The sequence below is a fragment of the Triticum aestivum genome, chromosome 1D, assembly GCF_018294505.1.
Source record: "Triticum aestivum cultivar Chinese Spring chromosome 1D, IWGSC CS RefSeq v2.1, whole genome shotgun sequence".
In the NCBI taxonomy this organism is placed as follows: Eukaryota; Viridiplantae; Streptophyta; class Magnoliopsida; order Poales; family Poaceae; genus Triticum; species Triticum aestivum.
This window is the reverse complement of record NC_057796.1, coordinates 284,789,540-284,811,480: the sequence shown is the minus strand read 5'-3', so window position 1 is coordinate 284,811,480 and position 21,941 is coordinate 284,789,540. Positions and strand designations below refer to the sequence as shown.

Below are 21,941 nucleotides of genomic sequence, written 5' to 3'. Positions count from 1 at the left end.
AGACAAAGGCATATCATTAGGATCAGAAAAACACTTTTATTAGCAAATAACTTCATAAGTTCATCCATCTTTCCACTCAAAAAACATTAATTTCTTCTATTGCATGCACTTTTTTATTAGTAGATCTTTTAGTGTGCCATTGAGAATAATTAACCATAATATTATCTAGGAGTTTAGTAGCTTCTCCTAAAGTGAGTTCCATAAAAGTGCCTCCCGCGGCCGAATCTAAAAGATTTCTAGAAGCAAAATTCAATCCAGCATAATTTTTTTGTATAATCATCCACAAATTCAAACCATGTGTAGGGCAATTACATATCATTAATTTCATCCTCTCCCAAGCTTGTGCAACATGTTCATGATCAAGTTGCTTAAAATTCATAATATCGTTTCTAAGAGAGATGATCTTAGCGGGAGGAAAATACTTAGAGATAAAAGCATCTTTGCACTTATTCCATGAATCAATACTATTTTTAGGCAAAGACGAAAACCAAGCTTTAGCACGATCTCTAAGCGAAAAAGGAAATAGCTTCAATTTAACAATATCATTGTCCACATCTTTCTTCTTTTGCATATCACACAAATGAACGAAGCTATTTAGATGGGCAGCGGCATCTTCACTAGGAAGGCCGGCGAATTGATCTTTCATGACAAGATTCAACAAAGCAGCATTAATTTCACAAGATTCAGTATCGGTAAGGGGAGCAATCGGAGTGCTAAGAAAATCATTGTTGTTGGTATTGGTAAAGTCACACAAGTATTATCTTGAGCCATCGTGACAAGCAAGCAATCCAACACACGAGCAAACGAAAAGCAAACGAAAAAGAGGCGATCGGAGAAGAGGGCGAACGGAAAGAGAGGGCGAATAAAACGACAAGGGTGAAGTGGGGGAGAGGAAAACGAGAGGCAAATGGCAAATAATGTAATGCGGGAGATAAGAGTTTGTGATGGGTACTTGGTATGTTGACTTTTGCGTAGACTCCTCGTCAACGGCGCCATAAATCCTTCTTGCTACCTCTTGAGCACTGCGTTGGTTTTCCCTTGAAGAGGAAAGGGTGATGCAGTAAAGTAGCGTAAGTATTTCCCTCAGTTTTTGAGAACCAAGGTATCAATCCAGTAGGAGGCCACGCTCAAGTCCCTCGCACCTACACAAACAAATAAAAACCTCGCAACCAACGCAATAAAGGGGTTGTCAATCCCTTCACGGTCACTTACGAAAGTGAGATCTGATAGATATGATAAGATAATATTTTTGGTATTTTTATAATAAAGATGCAAAGTAAAATAAAAGGCAATAAAAATAGCTAAGTTTTGGAAGATTAATATGATGGAAAATAGATCCGGGGGCCATAGGTTTCACTAGTGGCTTCTCTCAAGAGCATAAGTATTACGGTGGGTGAACAAATTACTGTTGAGCAATTGATAGAATTGAGCATAGTTATGAGAATATCTAGGTATGATCATGTATATAGGCATCACGTCCTTGACAAGTAGACCGACTCCAGCCTGCATCTACTACTATTACTCCACACATCGACCGCTATCCAGCATGCATCTAGAATATTAAGTTCAAAAGAACAGAGTAATGCTTTAAGTAAGGTGACATGATGTAGAGGGATAAACACATGCAATATGATATAAACCCCATCTTGTTATCCTCAATGGCAACAATACAATACGTGCCTTGGTGCCCCTGCTGTCACTGGGAAAGGACACCGCAAGATTGAACCCAAAGCTAAGCACTTCTCCCATTCCAAGAAAGATCAATCTAGTAGGCCAAACCAAACTGATAATTCGAAGAGACTTGCAAAGATAACCAATTGTGACGCCCGGATAATTAAGCTACAGTAATCCCACTCTAACGGTGCCATGTCACCCCGGTTACTGTTGATAATATCGCGTTGGATCAAAACCGTTTCAAAATTCAAATTCAAATTAATGTCAACAATAAAAGTTTTTCAAAATTTAAAACAAAAATGTTCGGGAGGTGCCATATTTTGCATAAGTAAATATGGTGTAATAAACACATTTTTATAAAATGCCTAGATAATTTAAAATGATTTAAAAAAGAAAAGAAAATAAATAAAAAGAAAAGAAATTACAAAATAGAAACAAACAAACAAAAATAAATAAAAGGAAGCACCCCCCACTGGGCTCCGGCCCAGCTGGCCTACCCAACTCGGCCAAGGCCCACCCGCACTCCTTAACCCCCACTCCCCTCCCAGTCAACCACCGACACCCCCCACTCCCCCAAAATATCTCCCCTTCTCCCCCCGATTGGATCGGGATCGAGGGAGGAGACCACCGACGCCGCCGCCCGGATCGCCCGTCGCCGTCCATCCTCGCCGGACCTCCCCACTGGCCTGCCTCCCACTCCGCCGCGTCGTCCCCGTCGACCACCCCGACCCCCACTGCCCCGTCCCTACTCCCCGCTGTGTGCACGCGCCCCTCTCCTCCTCCTGTCTCCCCTGCTGCATTGCACCGCCGCGCTCACCGCCAGGTCCCGCGCGCCCGCTGCTCGCCGTCCCGCACCCGCGCACGCCGCTCGGGGCCACGCCCCTCGCCTCACCTCTGTCCCCGCTGCGCCTATCCCTGTCGCCGCTGCTGCGGCTGGCCGCCGCGCTCGACGGCGCCCGACGCTGCGCGGCCCCGCTCCGCTGCTCTGCTCCTTTGCCACCCTTGCCATCGCCCCGCCTTGCCTCGCGCCACAGCCGCTCGTCGCCCGCTCGCCCGTGGCCTGCTTCCCCGCCGCCGGGCTCGCCTCCGTTGACGCCTGCAGGCCCGCTCGCCCGCGCGCCGGTGCCAGCCTCCGCCTGCCCCTGCTCTCTCGCCGGCCACGCTGGGCATGCCCCCGGCGCCTCTGCGCGCGCGCGTGCAGCCGCGGTTGGCCAGGGCCAGCGCCCAGTCCGGCCGGCGCCCGCACCCGTTAAGCCACCCGCCCCGTTGGCGCTGGGCCACTTACACGTGAGGGCCAGCCCCAGAACGTTTAAAAAATATAAATAAATAAATAATAAATATAATAATTAAAATATTAACTAATTAATTAATTGAAGAATTAATTAACTTAATTAAATCGGATTAGAGTAACCTAATCATTTAGTTAAAGCTAATTAACCTTGTTTAATTACTATGAGTCTATAACATGCGGGACCCACCGTCAGATTGACCCAGTCAACACCTCTGTTGACTGCTGACATCATGTTGACGTCAGCAAGCACTATTCTGGATAATGTTGAATTAAAATAAATTAAATAAATTCTAAAAATGATTAAATATTTTAAAATTAATATAAAATAAACCGTAGCTCGGATGGAAAAACTTTCTACATGAAAGTTGCTCAGAACGACGAGACGAATCCGGATACGCAGCCCGTTCGTCCGCCACACATCCCTAACCTATCGAACTCGCAACTTTCCCCCTCCGGTTCATCTGTCCGAAAACGCGAAACACCGGGGATACTTTCCCGGATGTTTCCCCCTTCGTCGGTATCACCTCCTACCGCGTTAGGGCACACCTAGCACCGCTCATTGTCATGTCTTGCATCGTCATGCTTATGTTTGCATTATATTTATTGTTTCTTCCCCCCTCTTCTCTCGTTAGACACCGAGACCGACGCCGCTGCTACCCAGTACGACTACGGTGTTGATGACCCCTCCTTCTCGGCTGAGCTTCCAGGCAAGCCCCCCCCTTGATCACCAGATATCGCCTATTCTTCTCTATACTGCTTGCATTAGAGTAGTGTAGCATGTTACTGATTTCGGTTAATCCTATTCTGTTGCATAGCCTGTCATTGTTGCTACAGTTGTTACCCTTACCTGCTATCCTACTGCTTAGTATAGGATGCTAGTGTTCCATCAGTGGCTCTACACTCTTATCCGTCTGCCATGCTATACTACTGGGCCGTGATCACTTTGGGAGGTGATCACGGGTATACACTATATACTTTATATACATGACACATGTGGTGATTAAAGTCGGGTCGGCTCGTTGAGTACCCGCAAGTGATTCTGATGAGGGGGCTGAAAGGACAGGTGGCTCCATCCCGGTAGAGGTGGGCCTGGGTTCCTGATGACCCCCGACTATTACTTTGTGGCGGAGTGACAGGGCAGGTTGAGACCACCTAGGAGAGAGGTGGGCCTGGCCCTGGTCGGCGTTCGCGGATACTTAACACGCTTAACGAGATCTTGATATTTGATCTGAGTCTGGGCATTTGGTCTATACGCACTAACCAACTACGCGGGAACAGTTATGGGCACTCGACGTCGTGGTATCAGCCGAAGCCTTCATGACGTCAGCGACGGAGCGGCGCGCGCCGGATTGGACTGGAACGCCTGCTAGGCTAGGTCTGCTTCCGGCCGCGTACGCAATGTGCAGGTGTGCAATGGGCGATGGGCCCAGACCCCTGCGCGCATAGGATTTAGACCGGCGTGCTGATCTCTCTGTTGAGCCTAGGTGGGGCTGCGACATGTTGATCTTCCGCGGCCGGGCATGACCCAGAAAAGTGTGTCCGGCCAAATGGGATCGAGCGTGTTGGGTTATGTGGTGCACCCCTGCAGGGAAGTTTATCTATTCGAATAGCCGTGTCCCTCGGTAAAAGGATGACCCGGAGTTGTACCTTGACCTTATGACAACTAGAACCGGATACTTAATAAAACACACCCTTCCAAGTGCCAGATACAACCCGGTGATCGCTCTCTAACAGGGCGACGAGGAGGGGATCGCCGGGTAGGATTATGCTATGCGATGCTACTTGGTGAACTTACCATCTACTCTCTTCTACATGCTGCAAGATGGAGGTGGCCAGAAGCGTAGTCTTCGACAGGATTAGCTATCCCCCTCTTATTCTGGAATTCTGCAGTTCAGCGTCACAAGTTGGTATCAGAGCCGACTGCCTGTAGGAATCCCCTTCCCAACTCCTTGGCCGAAGTTGATTCTAGTCGTTGCAAAACTTTTACTAACATGGTTGTGCGGCTTACGGGCCCACGTCGCCATTGGGTGGTAGTAGGATCTTTTATTCCTCGACCTTTACTCTGGGACTCTGAACTCTCTCCTATTCGGGTTAAATGATTTTGCTAAAAAGACTAACTGTAGGTTCTCGTAAATACTTTCTCCCGGAGAGCCCCTTCCGGCCAGATGATCGCTTGCTGCACCAGAAGATTCTGAAGACACTCTTTGATGCTTTCCCGAGACCCTTGTGCCCTTCGCCATTGCGATCCCTACCACCCATAAATCTTTATGGATAACTACATACTTTTGTCGTTCATACCTTCATCCCCAGTTGCCCTTGTTATTACAAGGTGCCCTCAAATACTCTCCGATGTTCCAAGCATCCATTATGCTTACTACCCCGCAGTTCCTTGCCGCATGAATACCCCTACGAATAATTCTTCACCCTTATCGAGGAACTGTTCATTACTAGTTGATCATATGATCCACAAGGTACATTGATATACTATCCGGTCTTCCGGTAATTCCCTGCCAGCTGTTGCTGTGCAAATACTTGTCTGCTTGCATTATGGTTGCGTTCCATATGTCTAGCAATATTCATTAGTATCCCTTCTCATCATCATTTTCAGCCTTTGATTTGATATGGTTGCAATCCTCAGTCGAAATCCTAGAATTCATCCTTCCGGATCAGACGTCATTTTAAACATGAACTGGTTCTCGACCAACCGAATAGCCGTCGGTTGTACCCGTAAGTTTACTCAACTTATCCATCCTCAATCGGAGCGTTTGCTTCTGATCTCTTGATTTGGAAATCGCAATTCCTTTGCATTTGAGATTTGAATTAGTTAGTTATTCCCATAATCTGATGCCTTTGCATTCTTTCTTCCTCTGATTGAGTACCGATACTCACATCAGCTCTGTTGTGGATCGCCCGATCCATTGTTGGATTTTTATCCGACAGTGTCCTTCATATCCAATCACCTTGAGAAGTTCTTCCCTCATACATAATGCCTTCAGTAAATTGTATCCTCTCCTTTTGTTACCCATGCTCTACTATCGAGCTTGTGTTATTTAGTATTGAAGCTTGTGGTATATGTTCCCAATATGACCCTAAGGGTTGAACCTATGCCTTTCCATATCCGGGTAAACCCGAGAGCTATCACGAGTCATACTCTTCTAGAGTTTTGCTAGATAAAATTTAAACATTACAACTTCTTCGAAAAATGAGAAGTGAATGAAAGGGTATGCATTGGAGAAGTGGGAGTCGACCTTGAACTTTGTGTTCATGCCCATGGACACGATGTAGATCCTATCATAGAAGCTTCTTGTAATAATAACTATTTCCTTGATATGATATCGTCTAGTATCTGTGTATTGATCCTTTTGCAATCGTGGTTCCGACCATGTTCTCCTTTAAATACCATTTCTCGTGCAAGTTTAAGCACTTGTCCTCTGTAGAGCAATACCCCCGTCCAACCTCTACTTTGGTCTGTCGTCGAGTATTACCCCCCTGGTATCTCGAGAATGCCAAGGAACTACTTAACTTCTTATGAGTTCTTCATCAACTAATATTCTTGCCGATTCCATTTTTCCAACGGGTTCTGAGTTGTTAGAACCCCTCAAGGACACCGATAAGTGAATCAATTCCGCACTCCGATTCAATAACTCTAAGTAATTTTTGTTGCTTACGAGTTTAATAATCCTTCAAGTCATTCCTAGCCTGCTCGGCTATGTCATTATCGTGCCGATTTTAACTGTGCTACCTGGACCTTCCCAACGCACAAATTTCGAAAGTGAGCTAATCTTGCGTCGATCTTCCTCGTCATATCACTTCTCCTTGAACAACAAACTTGATTTCGAGTTTGTGTCCTACCCGTGGTTCCAATAACCTTTCGCTTTCATCATTCCTTTGACTTGATGTCATCGTCGATCAATTACATCTTCTTGAAAACCTCTCGACAAATTTGTCGTGATCATTGTCAACAATTTGACTTCTTCCAAGTTGTGTGTCGAAATTCAGGATGAGAAATACCATCCTTGCCCCTCGATGAATTGTGTTATCATCGACAACATTCTTGCCTCCCCCAACACAAACTTGTTCATATTTTGTGTTGTATCTTGATTTCCCTGCTATCCAACCTATGTTATGTTCTACCGTGGAGTATTACCATCTTTGATGTCAAGAATGTCGTGAGCATTACTCCACCTCTTAAGAATTCTTGGTACAGTGATACTTCTCACCATCACCATTCTTTCTTGGTCCCCGTGTTGTTTCTAAACGAAATACCGACAAATGGTCTATGATGTGTAAATTCTAAACTTCTAGCAACCCTATTGCTTTGAAGTTATTGGTCTATAGTTTCATTCTACGTCTATGGCTTAATGAATCATCATTCGAACATTGATCGTGCTACCTAGCCCATATTTCGGGTGCACATTTCAACCAATGTTTAACTGTGTATGTTTTCCTCGAGCATACATCATTAAGTCATTCGATCTAGCTAATGTTATCTCCTTGTTCACATAGTTGTGGAAATCCATCTTTTGGAAATCTCAATGGATTGTCGCTGAGTCAATCAGTCACCTCCTCACCTCTCCTTGATTTAATGATGAACCCTTGTTCGGAACTCGCTTCCATAGTTCATCTCCCGAGAATCTTACATTGTCATCTCGTCAATTTGTGTTGCACCTTTTCTTCTCAGGCATCCTGAGTCTGAGTTATCCTGACACCAATCAGATCTGAATCTCGGTCAGATATGATGGTTGGAACATATTTCCAAGAGTTATAACATTGGTCTATTTATGACCCGGTAAGGTGATGTCATGCCTAACACACCTGGCCGGAGGACCTATTGTTATAAGTTTTCCTTTTTAGCAAGGTTAGCTATTCTTCCATGAGGAAATTGTAAGACTTACTCTATAAGTTGTTCCTGATGGATCCTTTGTGTATCCATAGCCTGATCTTACCTAATGACCATGTCAATGCTATCTCGAAGCATGTCTGTGGTACTCCGATCTTCAATAAAAACATTTGAAGCGCAATGCTAAATTTTCGTTATCAATTATTCAAACACCGTTCTTTGGGTAATGTCATGAACTTCCTCTTCCCTAACCTAAATGGTTCTCTTCTAACCATTGTCCTTGGGAAGGATATACCCCCTGAAATATGTGTTTAAACACATTTTCCTTTCCATTGTTCTGTTTAATCTGATAATCATATTTTCCTTTCCATTGGTTGGCTTAACGTTTCTGGTGATCATTATGATCTAAGCAGTATTAATTCCTTGCTTGTGCAAACACCTCGGTGTACAACTCTGTCAGTAAGACCCTGTTACTATTGTTGGTGACATTCCGGTAACCACCGATGGATGAGAACTTTGCCTATTGGTCCGCCTCGTTTCAACGAGCAGGAAAATGGTTCTTCGTCCCTCGCCCTTGGTACCGACGATGTTGCTGACATATAACTGACAGGCTACCCTCTGACATGCCTTGCTATCATGATCGTGCAAGATGTCACCGCCCTTCCTACTTTAACCACATGGTGGGCCCATAACCCACAGTTCCACAGGATCAAAACCTGACTCTCCTATACACCCCCTATTTCCAAAGCTATTCCTCATGCTTGGCTTCGTATGTAATTCACGAGCCACCTTCCCTGTGATCAACAATTCTGGTATTAGACACAATACTTATTCCCGTTGCCTTGCACCCCTCTCACACATTGTTTCAGGCAACGAACGATTGTCTATCCGCTCGAAACTTCTCATGATACCTCCTCACTTGCTCTTGATAATGTCTAAAGTTTCAATTTGAGAGTTACTTCCACCACCTTCCCTGATGTTATCTGCTAGATAAGCAAACATTGTAGCGGTCCATTCTTTCGTAATACCCCCTTATCCTTTCGTAAGTACGATGGAGTTCCCGAAGGGAGACAACTTCATCATGATGCATTGGAATAAAGAATTGAAGACATCAACGAAAGGGATTAACTTCTTCGAGAAGATCCGTTAGAATATCGTAACCAAACCTTTCCCCCTTAGACCCCCTCTTAAATCTCGGGACGAGATTTCTTGTAGTGGAGGAGAATTGTGACTCCCGGATAATTAAGCTACAGTAATCCCACGCTAACGGTGCCACGTCACCCCGGTTACTGTTGATAATATCGCGTTGGATCAAAACCGTTTCAAAATTCAAATTCAAATTAATGTCAACAATAAAAGTTTTTCAAAATTTAAAACAAAAATGTTCGGGAGGTGCCATATTTTGCATAAGTAAATATGGTGTAATAAACACATTTTTGTAAAATGCCTAGATAATTTAAAATGATTAAAAACAAAAAAGAAAATAAATAAAAAGAAAAGAAATTACAAAATAGAAACAAACAAAAATAAAAGGAAGCACCCCCCCCACACTCGGCTCCGGCCCAGCTGGCCTACCCAACTGGGCCAAGGCCCACCCGCACTCCTTAATCCCCACTCCCCTCCCAGTCAACCACCGAAACCCCCCACTCCCCCCAAAATATCTCCCCCTCTCCCCCCGATTGGATCGGGATCGAGGGAGGAGACCGCCGCCGCCGCCGCCCGGATCGCCCGTCACCGTCCATCCTCGCCGGACCTCCCCACTGGCCTGCCTCCTGCTCCGCCGCGTCGTCCCCGTCGACCACCCCGACCCCCACTGCCCCGTCCCTACTCCCCGCTGTGAGCACGCGCCCCTCTCCTCCTCCTGTCTCCCCTGCTGCACTACACCGCCGCGCTCACCACCAGGTCCCGCGCGCCCGCTGCTCGCCGTCCCGCACCCGCGCACGCCGCTCGGGGCCACACCCCTCGCCCCGCCTCTGTCCCCGCCGTGGCTATCCCCGTCGCCGCTGTTGCGGCTGGCCGCCGCGCTCGACGGCGCCCCACGCTGCACGGCCCCGCTCTGCTCCTCTGCCGCCCAGGCTATCGTCCCGCCTGGCCTCGCGCCACAGCCGCTCGTCGCCCGCTCGCCCGTGGCCTGCTTCCCTGCCGCCGGGCTCGCCTCCGTTGACGCCTGCAGGCCCGCGCGCCCGCGCGCCGGTGCCAGCCTCCGCCTGCCCCTGCTCTCTCGCCGGCCACGCTGGGCATGCCCCCGGCGCCTCTGCGCGCGCGCGTGCAGCCGCGGCGCGCCCAGTCGGGCCGGCGCCCGCACCCGTTAAGCCGCCCGCCCCGTTGGCGCTGGGTCACTTACACGTGGGGGCCAGCCCCAGAACGTTTAAAAAATATATAAATAAATAAATAACAAACATAATAATTAAAATATTAATTAATTAATTAATTAATTGAAGAATTAATTAACTTAATTAAATCGGATTAGAGTAACCTAATCATTTAGTTAAAGCTAATTAACCATGTTTAATTACTATGAGTCTATGACATGCGGGACCCACCGTCAGATTGACCTAGTCAACACCTCTGTTGACTGCTGACATCATGTTGACGTCATGCTGACGTCAGCAAGCACTATTCTGGATAATGTTGAATTAAAATAAATTAAATAAATTCTAAAAATGATTAAATCTTTTAAAATTAATATAAAATAAACCGTAGCTCGGATGGAAAAACTTTCTACATGAAAGTTGCTCAGAATGACGAGACGAATCCGGATACGCAGCCTGTTCACCGCCACACATCCCTAACCTATCAAACTTGCAACTTTCCCCCTCCGGTTCATCTGTCTGAAAACGCGAAACACTGGGGATACTTTCCTGGATGTTTCCCCCTTCGTCAGTATCACCTCCTACCGCGTTAGGGCACACCTAGCACCGCTCATTGTCATGTCTTGCATCGTCATGCTTATGTTTGCATTATTTTCTTCCCCCCTCTTCTCTCGTTAGACACCGAGACCGACGCCGCTGCTACCCAGTACGACTACGGTGTTGATGACCCCTCCTTCTCGGCTGAGCTTCCAGGCAAGCCCCCCCCCCTTGATCACCAGATATCGCCTATTCTTCTCTATACTGCTTGCATTAGAGTAGTGTAGCATGTTACTGATTTCGGTTAATCCTATTCTGTTGCATAGCCTGTCATTGTTGCTACAGTTGTTACCCTTACTTGCTATCCTACTGCTTAGTATAGGATGCTAGTGTTCCATCAGTGGCCCTACACTCTTGTCCGTCTGCCATGCTATACTACTGGGCCGTGATCACTTCGGGAGGTGATCACGGGTATATACTATATACTTTATATACATGACACATGTGGTGACTAAAGTCGGGTCGGCTCGTTGAGTACCCGCAAGTGATTCTGATGAGGGGGCTGAAAGGACAGGTGGCTCCATCCCGGTAGAGGTGGGCCTGGGTTCCTGACGGCCCCCGACTGTTACTTTGTGGCGGAGCGACAGGGCAGGTTGAGACCACCTAGGAGAGAGGTGGGCCTGGCCCTGGTCGGCGTTCGCGGATACTTAACACGCTTAACGAGATCTTGGTATTTGATCTGAGTCTGGCCATTTGGTCTATACGCACTAACCAACTACGCGGGAACAGTTATGGGCACTCGACGTCGTGGTATCAGCCGAAGCCTTCGTGACGTCAGCGACGGAGCGGCGCGCGCCGGATTGGACTGGAACGCCTGCTAGGCTAGGTCTGCTTCCGGCCGCGTACGCAACGTGCAGGTGTGCAATGGCGATGGGCCCAGACCCCTGCGCGCATAGGATTTAGACCGGCGTGCTGACCTCTCTGTTGAGCCTAGGTGGGGCTGCGACGTGTTGATCTTCCGCGGCCGGGCATGACCCAGAAAAGTGTGTCCGGCCAAATGGGATCGAGCGTGTTGGGTTATGTGGTGCACCCCTGCAGGGAAGTTTATCTATTCGAATAGCCGTGTCCCTCGGTAAAAGGACGACCCGGAGTTGTACCTTGACCTTATGACAACTAGAACTGGATACTTAATAAAACACACCCTTCCAAGTGCCAGATACAACCCGGTGATCGCTCTCTAACAGGGCGACGAGGAGGGGATCGCCGGGTAGGATTATGCTATGCGATGCTACTTGGTGAACTTACCATCTACTCTCTTCTACATGCTGCAAGATGGAGGTGGCCAGAAGCGTAGTCTTCGACAGGATTAGCTATCCCCCTCTTATTCTGGCATTCTGCAGTTCAGTCCACCGATATGGCCCTTTACACATATACCCATGCATATGTAGTGTAGCTCCTTGCTTGCGAGTACTTTGGATGAGTACTCACGGTTGCTTTTCTCCCTCTTTTCCCCTTTCTATACCTGGTTGTCGCAACCAGATGCTGGAGTCCAGGAGCTAGAGATCCCGAGGATGATTCTACATGGAGTTCGGCTTCGAGGAGTAGTTAGGAGGTCCCAGGCAGGAGGCCTTGCCTTTTCGATCGTTGCTACTTTTGTGCTAGCCTTCTTAAGGAAAACTTGTTTAACTTATGTCTGTACTCAGATATTGTTGCTTCCGCTGACTCGTCTATGATCGAGCACTTGTATTCGAGCCCTCGAGGCCCCTGGCTTGTATTATGATGCTTGTATGACTTATTTATGTTGTAGAGTTGTGTTGTGATATCTTCCCGTGAGTCCCTGATCTTGATCGTACACATTTGCGTGCATGATTAGTGTACGATTGAATTGGGGGCGTCACCCAATCATACATAAAAGAATTCAGAAAAGATTCAAATATTGTTCATAGATAAACTTGATCATAAACCCACAATTCATTGGTCTCAACAAACACACCGCAAAAGAAGATTACATCGAATAGATCTCCACGAGAATTGTGGAGAACTTTGTATTGAGATCCAAAGAGAGAGAAGAAGCCATCTAGTTAATAACTATGGACCCGAAGGTCTGAGGTAAACTACTCACACATCATCGGAGAGGCTATGGTGTTGATGTAGAAGCCCTCCGTGATCAATGCCCCCTCCAGCAGGACGCCGGAAAAGGCCCCAAGATGGGATCTCACGGGTGCAGAAGGTTGCGGCGGTGGAATTAGGTTTTCGTGGATGCTTCTGTTGGTTTGGGGTACGTAGGTATATATAGGAGGAAGAAGTACGTCGGTGGAGCAACGTGGGCCCCACGAGGGTGGAGGGCGCGCCCGGGGGGTAGGCGCGCCCCCCTGCCTCGTGCTCTCCTGGTTGATTTCTTGACATAGACTCCAAGTCCTGTGGATCACGTTTGTTCCGAAAATCACGTTCCCGAAGGTTTCATTCCGTTTGGACTCGTTTGATATTCTTTTTCTACGAAACTCTGAAATAGGCAAAAAACAACAATTTGGGCTGGGCCTCCGGTTAATAGGTTAGTCTAAAAAATAATATAAAAGTGTATAACAAAGCCCATTAATCATCCAAAACAGAATATAATATAGCATGAAGCAATCAAAAATTATAGATACGTTGGAGACGTACCAGTCACCACCAGAGCCTTTGGCAGGCGAAGACCACCTTTAGTCAGGATAACTTGTACTGGTTGTGTCCCTTCAAATTTGGCCGTTGTTGGATCCCTTCCCACCTACATTTGGGAAGAGGATCAGGGCCTCTATAAATAGGACTAGCCACCATAGTAGGAGGCAACGAAAACTGATCTTGGACCATTCAGATCATCCTCAACCACCCAAGCCCACCGAGCTCAAGAACACCTCTCTTCAGGAGGTTGTTCTTCCCTTGTACTTGTTCATCCTCAGCCTAAGAGGCAATCCATCACACCACACGGGAGTAGGGTGTTACACCACATTGGTGGCTCGAACCGGTATAAACCCTGTGTCCTTTGTTCTGCGACTTCGATTTGCTGAGCCTTGGGATCGTGGGGAGTGGGTGAGCTAGGGAAGGGAGAGATCTTCGTGCGTACCCCAGTGTTCGAACCTCGAGGGTTTTGCCGGAACCAGAAATCCGACACCAGTTGCCGCCATCATTCATTAGGCACCTAATATGGTTTCTCTTCTTACGAGCAGTTGCAAAAATGTTGAAGAAATTAGTATTTCTATCACCAAATTTGAACCAGTTGGCCCTACTTCTCTGTACCCAATATATTTCTTCTTTCTCAAGATTCTCTTCGATTTCTATCAGTGTACGATGCCGATCCGCCGCCTCGTAAGTGAGGGGGCCTAACCTCAGCATTTCCAACTCCGCCTTTAGCTCTTTGAGACGCTTCTGTGGCGCCTTAAGAATCTCCTTGTCCCAAACATGCATCGCAGAATGGATAGCCGCTGTGCGAACAGCCAACGGCGCATTAGGACTCGTCCGTTCCCACTCTTCCTGTACAAGCTGGACAACGTCATCTTCCTTGAGCCACCTTGCCTCAAATTGCTTAATTCTGGCTCTGAAATTATCTCCTACCACATCTCCTTCTGTGTCCAAGAGAATGGGCCTATGATCTGACTTGGTATGAGAGGTGTTAGTAATCTTTGCATACAGAAATAATGCATGAAACTGTCCATTGCATACAGCCCGATCCAGCCTCTCCCGTAGCCTTCTCCTTCTCCAAGTAAATTGATTTCCCGAATACCCCACGTCCTCAAGTTCACAATCCACCAAAGCTTCGCGAAAGTTTTCCATCATTCTTACCGGTCGAGGTGCCCCACCCTCCTTTTCATGAGTATATAGAACTTCATTAAAATCTCCAATGACAACCCAGGGGAGGCGATCTTGCAGATACAATTCCCGCATAAATCCCCACGACAAGTGCTTCCTCCCAGCGTGGTTCGCCGTAGAAACCAGTAAATCTCCACTCGTCATCGCTCCCGGATCCAACCGAGACATCAATAAAGTTTTTTGTTTTCCCTTTGAGCTGCATGACAACCGGGCTGCGCCAAAACAGATGTAGACCTCCACTATTGCCAAACGCCCAAACCTCAACTTTGTTCATCTTAACTTTCCTCCTTAGCTTCTCTGCCCTAGCATTGTTCAGATGTGTGAGACATGAACAGTAACACATCCGGCCCCCATTGCTTCTGGATATCCAAAAGCGCTCTTTTTGCGCGGCACTGGCCATACCGCGGCAGTTCCAACACAGGATTTTCATTACTCCCGGCGATCACCCTCGAGACTGGATCATACTTTCACTCAGGGGCAAACAAGACCCGTGCATGCATGCTCCTCATGCAGAATACGAAGGATCAAAAGATTGGATCTACTCACGAACAACCTAGGTGTAATCACCAGGAGACTCGGCAGCAGAGAACGAGAGACCAGCGGCAGCGCCTCCGACGCCGTCCTGGGAAGGAGAGACTGGCGCACACGCCGGCCGCCTCCGGCTAAACCCTAGTCGCCTTGGGTATCGCCTCCAGCGAGAAGAAAACGATTCAGGTCTCTTACAGAATAAGGAATAGAATTAATATCAATACGAAACGCGCCACATAGTATACATCTGAAATACCGGTTCGTAGGCCACGGCTAGGACGAATCATGTGATAAACGACCGGTGTAGGATCTATCCGTACATGACGTTAACGCACAAAATGATTTTGCGTTTGTTCATGGAATCCGGCCGGAAAATGGTTTGGAAAATTTAAACTATATAAGCAAGTGGACGTACTACTGTATGTACTATTGATAAAATTACGTTTTTTACGTTTTCCCTATCTGTAATCCTCCTGTGTACTGTGTACATATCCGACAGATGCACCAACCTCGACCGAGAAAACTATCTTGAGGATGCGCACAAAATGATTTTGCGTTTGTTCATGGAATCCGGCCGGAAAATGGTTTGGAAAATTTAAACTATATAAGCAAGTGGACGTACTACTGTATGTACTATTGATAAAATTACGTTTTTTACGTTTTCCCTATCTGTAATCCTCCTGTGTACTGTGTACATATCCGACAGATGCACCAACCTCGACCGAGAAAACTATCTTGAGGATGCCATGCATCGATGGACTGGACTCATTCGATCGGAACCCATAACCTACTGCATGCTGGAAGAGTACTGCAGCGGCGACGACGACCGGCGGCGCCTCTTCTTGGACTCCCCCCAGAGGTGGAAGCTGGAGTCGCCGTCGGCGAGGTCGTCACACTCGGGGAAGACCGTGGTCTTGTATCGCACCCGGTCGCGGCAAGCCGTGTAGGTCAGGTACTGCTCGCGGAACCCCCTCATGGCGGCGCGCTTGGCAGGGGCCATGACGGCGACGTCGTGCGTGAGCAGGTCGACCTGGCACCCCTCGGGGTCGGCGACGCTGCTGGCGTCGCAGCCGCTCAGGACGAGGTCGGAGAACTCGGCGGCGAATGGCGCGTAGGCGTAGTCGACCTTGTACTTGCCGCCATCGGTGGCCCAGGCGGAGCCGTCCCAGATGGTGGCGTAGACGGACATGGGCTTGGAGGGGAAGTCGCCGCCCATGGAGGGAACGCCGACCACCTCGCGGATGGGGACGCCGTCGAGGTAGAAGACGATGTTGTTGGGGGTCCAGGCTATGGCATAGCGGTGGACGCCGGCGACGGTAGGTTCGACGGGGAGATGGTAACGCTCCTCTCGGCCGCGGGCGGTGCTGCCGTTGCCGTACATGTTGGTCTGGACACGCCAGCCGTGGCCGCGCCGGTTGCCCAGCAGTTCGAAGTCCAGCTCGTCGTGGTTCTTGGGGTACTCGTCCCAGTTCGACAGCTGCACGCACACGCACATGCACAAGTCAGTCTCACACCAGCACGAATGTAAAAAGAAAAACGATGGCATGAACAAGTCAACTGTCTCACAGCAACAGCACCACCAAAATTTCTCGTAGAGATAAATATTTCGATCGGAAGAAGAGGAAATTTTGAACCAATCAAACAGTTACCAAAGAACTAATCATGCATGCCAATCAAAGGGTGCATGCGTGAATCCTCAGTAACGTTTTTTTTTCGTATACGTGCCATAATTTTGGAAGACAATAATGATCATAGCTAAGGTATGAATCTGTAATGTTGGGTTGTTTGGGCCAGATAGGGCAATCGATGGCCAAGATTTTTTCTAGGCCGTGAAAGCAAGCCATCGATGTCGACACAACCCACCATGTGAAGGTGCACCAGGGCCTAGCATAAATTTCTTTCTTGAAGTGAACAAAAAGAGATAGAATTAACAAACCATCACTCGGCCTCACTAGCGTTGTTCGGGCCAAGTAGGGTAATAAAATCAGCAACAATTTTCAGGCCAGAAAAGCCAGCTCGCTAGCCATCGATGTCGACACATCCCACCAATGCAATGCAACCACCCGAGATGGATCGAGCTAGCTTAGACCGATAGATTACCCATACTGCAGGGCAACTGGTCGACGCACGCCAAGATGATGGACGTCCATTTCTACACCAATAGCTTAGTATATATCGCGCGTATCTTCTTTTTCTCGGGCTGATGGCGGATGGGTGTTTCGTGTACGCCTACCTAGCAGGACCGGTGTTAGGGCGGTGCTAAAGCGAAAGCGATCGACATGATGCTGACCGGTGTGCACTGCACCAGCACCGGAGGGGAAAGTAGATGGAATTTCTCCTCCATTCCCGCCGCGTGGTACGCAGCTACACTTGTTCAGCCGTTTCCACGGACAAGAACGAGCAGCACTTTACACGGTTCCACCCGGTGGATTGTGGTGCTGTTCGCTGACAAGCCAGCGGAGAATTGTTCATGATCAAAGTGTGTTGTGGATCACTGGTTAACTCGTAGGACATGTATGGTCAATCGATCTACCTAGACCAGTCACCAGCGTAAGTAGAGTTGATTTCTAGGCTTAGTCATGTCGAAATATCAAGTGACCCAGCTGATTAATCGATCGAACGAAGCAAGTAAATAAAAGGATCAAACTGGAACAGGGGGGGCTAGGCTGGGGCACGTACGTAGAAGGCGACGACGACGCCGGCGGTGTAGTCGGCCGGCAGCTTAATGGAAGCGCCGAAGAAGCCATGGCGGTAGGCCGACTTGGATATGAACCCAGACCCTGCATCGTCATACTCACTTAGTTTGGAATAATTATCGGGTTCTCGATCGATGGAGCGATCAAATAACTGCCGAAAACCAAATCTACTTTGATCGCGATCAGGGTATGTAAACGGGTATCGGAAATACATACCGTTCCATTGATTGAATTACTCACCGGTGTATCGGTCCAGCTTGAGCGTGACGCTCCGGCCGTCCACCGACCGCACGAGGTTGTCGCCCCCAAAGAGCGGCGCGTACCCGGCATCGAACGGCACCGGCGACGTGTCCAGCGCCGCCGCCGCGGCCGTGGCGAAGACCGCGAGAGCCGCCATGAGAAGAGCACTGGCTGCTGCCATGGCAACTCGCTAGTCCGATCGATCGACGGAGCTCGATCCTGCACGCAGGAGGCAGCCGCGGCTCTATGCGTGTATGTATTTCTGTGTCCGTGTGGCGTGCCTGTGCCGCGCGCGTCGATATATATGCATGTCATCTTATGTTTCCTTTGTCGAGACGATGCGATTGGGCTCAGTTCCTTTTTGGCGGAGCCGCCGGCGGCCTACGCCGACTTGTGGGCCCGGAGTATTATACTATCTCTAATACGAGTAATGCTTATATTTGACCAAACAAAAATGCACTTAATTCTCATACATAATTTTTTTGGACCTATTCTCTTTTTTTAACGGATTTTTTGAACCTATTCTCATGCATCTCTATCGTTCTATTTCCGCAACAAATCATGTGACATCTATCCTGGAGTGAGTTAAAGCGGACGGCCTAATCTAGACGATCCATTTATTCATCTGCTTTAGAGCATCTCCAATAGATGGTCCATATGTAAAAATATCTAACTTTTGAACCGTCTGGGGCAAAAAACGCTGCTCCAATAGACGGTTCATATGAAAAAAAATTGGACCGCGGCCTCCTCGTGATGTAAATACAACACCTCGCGGTGCAAATATACATCACAAGGTGCATCTGGTCCAAAACCAGCAGCCGCCCGCGAACGCCCAACCGCTACTTCATTTCCTTTCCCGCCCGCGCCCGTCCGCCCGCCCGAAGAACAGCCGGCCGGAATCCGCAGCCGCGACCGCCCAAAACCTCACCGTCGGCGCCGCCACCACCCCACATCCCCGCCGCCGCCCTCCGCCGCCGTCGCCTCCCCGCCGCCGTCCGGACGCCGCCGAATCGGGTGGCAGCCGGCGCGGGATTCGGCCCCTCCGACGGTCCGGCTGTAGGCCTCCGCCGGGTCTTATAGGCTGCCGCCGACCTCCTCCCGTCGGCTGTGAGCCTGTCCACGGCCGTTGCGCCGGCCACACGATCGCCGCACCAAGCCCTCCGCCCGGCTGCCGAACTAGTCTGCGCCGCCCGCCGAGCTCCTCTTGGCCGGCCTCCTACCTCATTTCTTATCACCGCCACCGTCCGGAGCCGACCGCAGCCGTCCGCAGCAGCCAATCCAACCGGCGGCCATCTTCTTCCACCGCGCGCACAAGGTGTTCGACGGAATTCCCCAAGGTAAAAAAATGACAAAACTTGATGATTTAACTTGGGATTGGATAGTATGATTGACGGTGGTTGTTTGAATTGTAGATGAGCTCGGTTGACTCCTCTTTCGTGGATGATTCATCGTCGGACGAGGAATTTGATTTGCATGAAGAAGAGGAGATTGCTATGCTAGTGGCCATGCACAAGAGGAAGAAACCGAAGCACGGTGGTTCCGTTTATGGTCGTGCGTTCATTCGGAGAGAACGGATTGATGCGCACAAACGGTTGGTGCACAACTACTTTGCATCATCACCTGTTTTTCCGGAGAATTATTTTCGACGCCGTTTCAAAATGTCGAAAGACTTGTTCTTTCGCATTTGCAATGAAGTGAAGCAGCATAACCCAGTCTTCGAGCAGAGAAGGAGCCGTGTAGGGTTGCTTGGCCATAGCATTGAGCAGAAGGTCACTGCCGCTTTGCGCATTATGGCATATGGTGTTCCGGCAGATTACATTGATGACAACTTGGCGATGGCAGAGAGCACTTCTATCTTCTATGTCAAGAAATTTGCAATAACTATGGTAGAAGTGTTCGGTCCACAGTATATGAGAGCACCCAATGCTCAGGACACTCAGAGGCTTTTGGAGATGAACAAAGCTCGAGGGTTTCCAGGTATGCTCGGGTCTGTGGATTGCATGCATTGGAAATGGAAGAATTGTCCAAAAGCATGGCATGGACAATTCAAGGGTCGTGGGAAGGATGCCACTATCATTCTTGAGGCAGTTGTTGATTATGAAACATGGATTTGGCATGCATATTTTGGTATGCCCGGTTCTTGCAACGACATCAACGTGCTCGACCGGTCACCTCTCTTTGCCAACTTAGCAAATGGAGAAGCACCACCGGTGACCTTCGAAGCAAATGGCCGCACCTACAACTATGGGTACTATCTTGCAGATGGGATCTACCCGAGGTGGAGTACATTCGTCAAGCCGGTTACAGAACCTGAAGGTAAGAAAGAACTTGTTTTTCATAATGCACAAGCGGCGGCTAGAAAAGATGTTGAGAGGGCATTTGGGATTTTGCAATCCCAATTTGCTATTGTGCGAGGACCATCTAGATTTTGGGATGAAAAGATCCTTTGGTACATCATGACTGCTTGCGTGATCATGCATAACATGATTATTGAGAACGAGCGTGGAAAAAATTTAGATTACAACTTCTATCAGTTGACGGGCACTCGTGTTAACCCCATGCGCAAAGAGGAGCGCATCAGACGTTTCATGAAGGTGTACAGCGAGATTAGAGACAGCGATGTGCATGACCAACTCCAGAAAGATTTGATGGAAGAGCATTGGAAATGGCATGGCGAAAGATCCGCATAGATTCATTATTGTTTGTTCAAAACTATGTTGTATTGTGCAAAACTATGTTTGTGTTGCATTGCATCTCCTGGATCTGAAGAACTATGTAATAATTTGATATTGTGGACATGATTTTTTTAATCTTATTTTCAAATATGTGCAGCTGTACAGTGGCTGGACAGCGGCTGAACAGCAGCCGGGCGGCTGCTGGCCGGTTTTGGACCATTTGGAGTTGCTCTTTTGGACCATGAATTTGGACCATCAGTTGGAATTGGCCTTTTTTGGAGCTCCAAAACGCATTTTTTAGCAGTCCAAAATTTACATCTCCAGTCTTGGACCGTCAAAATTTAGATCATCTATTGAAGATACTCTTATATTATACATACGCAACGAAAACATCCTTTGACGGTAAATGACGGGCTATTGTTACGTACATTAAGCAAGCACAAAAAATGATTGAGTTCTTTTTTCTTTTTTGGCGGGAGAGAGGAAAAGATTGAGTTGTAAGCTCTCAGTTAATGAAATCGTACTCCCTCTGTCTCATAATGTAAGGTGATTTTTTAGTCCAGTGTAATGTAAAAAAACATATTACATTATGGGAGAGTAATGTATTGTTCATGCCCTGATCTTACCTGTCCCAATTTACTGGAAACAAGGATGTGACATTCATGACGTACGATCCTGAAATGCCACAGCATGATATTCGAGAAAATGCCACAGCATGGCTCTTCTCCACCACCTGCCCGCGCCACTTGAAACTTCAGTACCAGGCGCCATCTGCATTCCCTGCTTAGAAAATCTATCCCTCAATTAACAAGTGCCGATGATCATGAGCCATGCGTGGTGTCATCGCACGAGCACTAGCAGCAGGGCACGGCCGAGCCCCTGACAGTGACGGTGACAGGAACATCTCAGACCGGGAGTGGATTAGTTGCGTAGAGGAAGCTTAAACTAGAAAAGCAGTGGCCGATGGCGAGACGTGATGATGCGGGGTGGATGGACGTGAACAGACCACCAACCAAAGTGCTTTGCATCTCCGGCGCGTAGCTCGCTTGGATTGCGGGCGGCCTACAATATCCATTTTCGTACCGGCGTGCCTGCAGAGCAGGGCCAATAAAGAGACGGAGGAAATCGGGCCACTGCTGCACCAAAAAATATGCGTCTGTCGACCGATCGATAAGAATGTCAGCTGTACCTGGTGTCCTCTTCCCCCTCGTGCTGTCCTACACTGACTACACGCGTGCCTTGATTGCTGATCGACCCTCCTCGCGTGCGAAAGCTGTGTGTATTTGTCCGTCTCCCTTGATATAA

At 48.3% G+C, this 21,941-nt stretch overlaps 1 protein-coding gene across 2 annotated transcripts; it reads right to left on the bottom strand.

Moving 5' to 3' along the window:
- Window positions 1-15,403: 15,403 nt before the first annotated feature.
- LOC123181492 (probable xyloglucan endotransglucosylase/hydrolase protein 29) lies at window positions 15,404-18,258 on the bottom strand. 2 transcript variants are annotated; one of them, XR_006491750.1, is made up of 4 exons: window positions 17,962-18,258; window positions 17,705-17,805; window positions 15,738-16,502; window positions 15,404-15,530 (listed from the first exon to the last, which is right to left on the bottom strand). XR_006491750.1 is itself a non-coding variant. In XM_044593759.1 (3 exons), the coding sequence occupies exons 1-3, from the start codon at window positions 18,140-18,142 to the stop codon at window positions 15,813-15,815; spliced, it is 972 nt and encodes a 323-aa protein (XP_044449694.1). In that variant the 5' UTR covers window positions 18,143-18,258; the 3' UTR covers window positions 15,639-15,812. The 2 variants fall into 2 exon arrangements, 1 of the variants encoding a protein (XP_044449694.1); XM_044593759.1 differs by lacking the exon at window positions 15,404-15,530 and having other exon boundaries at window positions 15,639-16,502.
- Between the last annotated feature and the right edge of the window lie 3,683 nt (window positions 18,259-21,941).

Excerpts from the sequence above, each read along its gene's own strand:
- LOC123181492 (XM_044593759.1), bottom strand. The coding sequence starts at position 18,142 with ATGGCAGCAGCCAGTGCTCTTCTCATGGCGGCTCTCGCGGTCTTCGCC. Across the intron at positions 17,806-17,961 it reads CAAGCTGGACCGATACACCG|GGTCTGGGTTCATATCCAAG; the intron begins GTGAGTAATTCA and ends ATGACGATGCAG. Across the intron at positions 16,503-17,704 it reads GCGTCGTCGTCGCCTTCTAC|CTGTCGAACTGGGACGAGTA; the intron begins GTACGTGCCCCA and ends GTGTGCGTGCAG.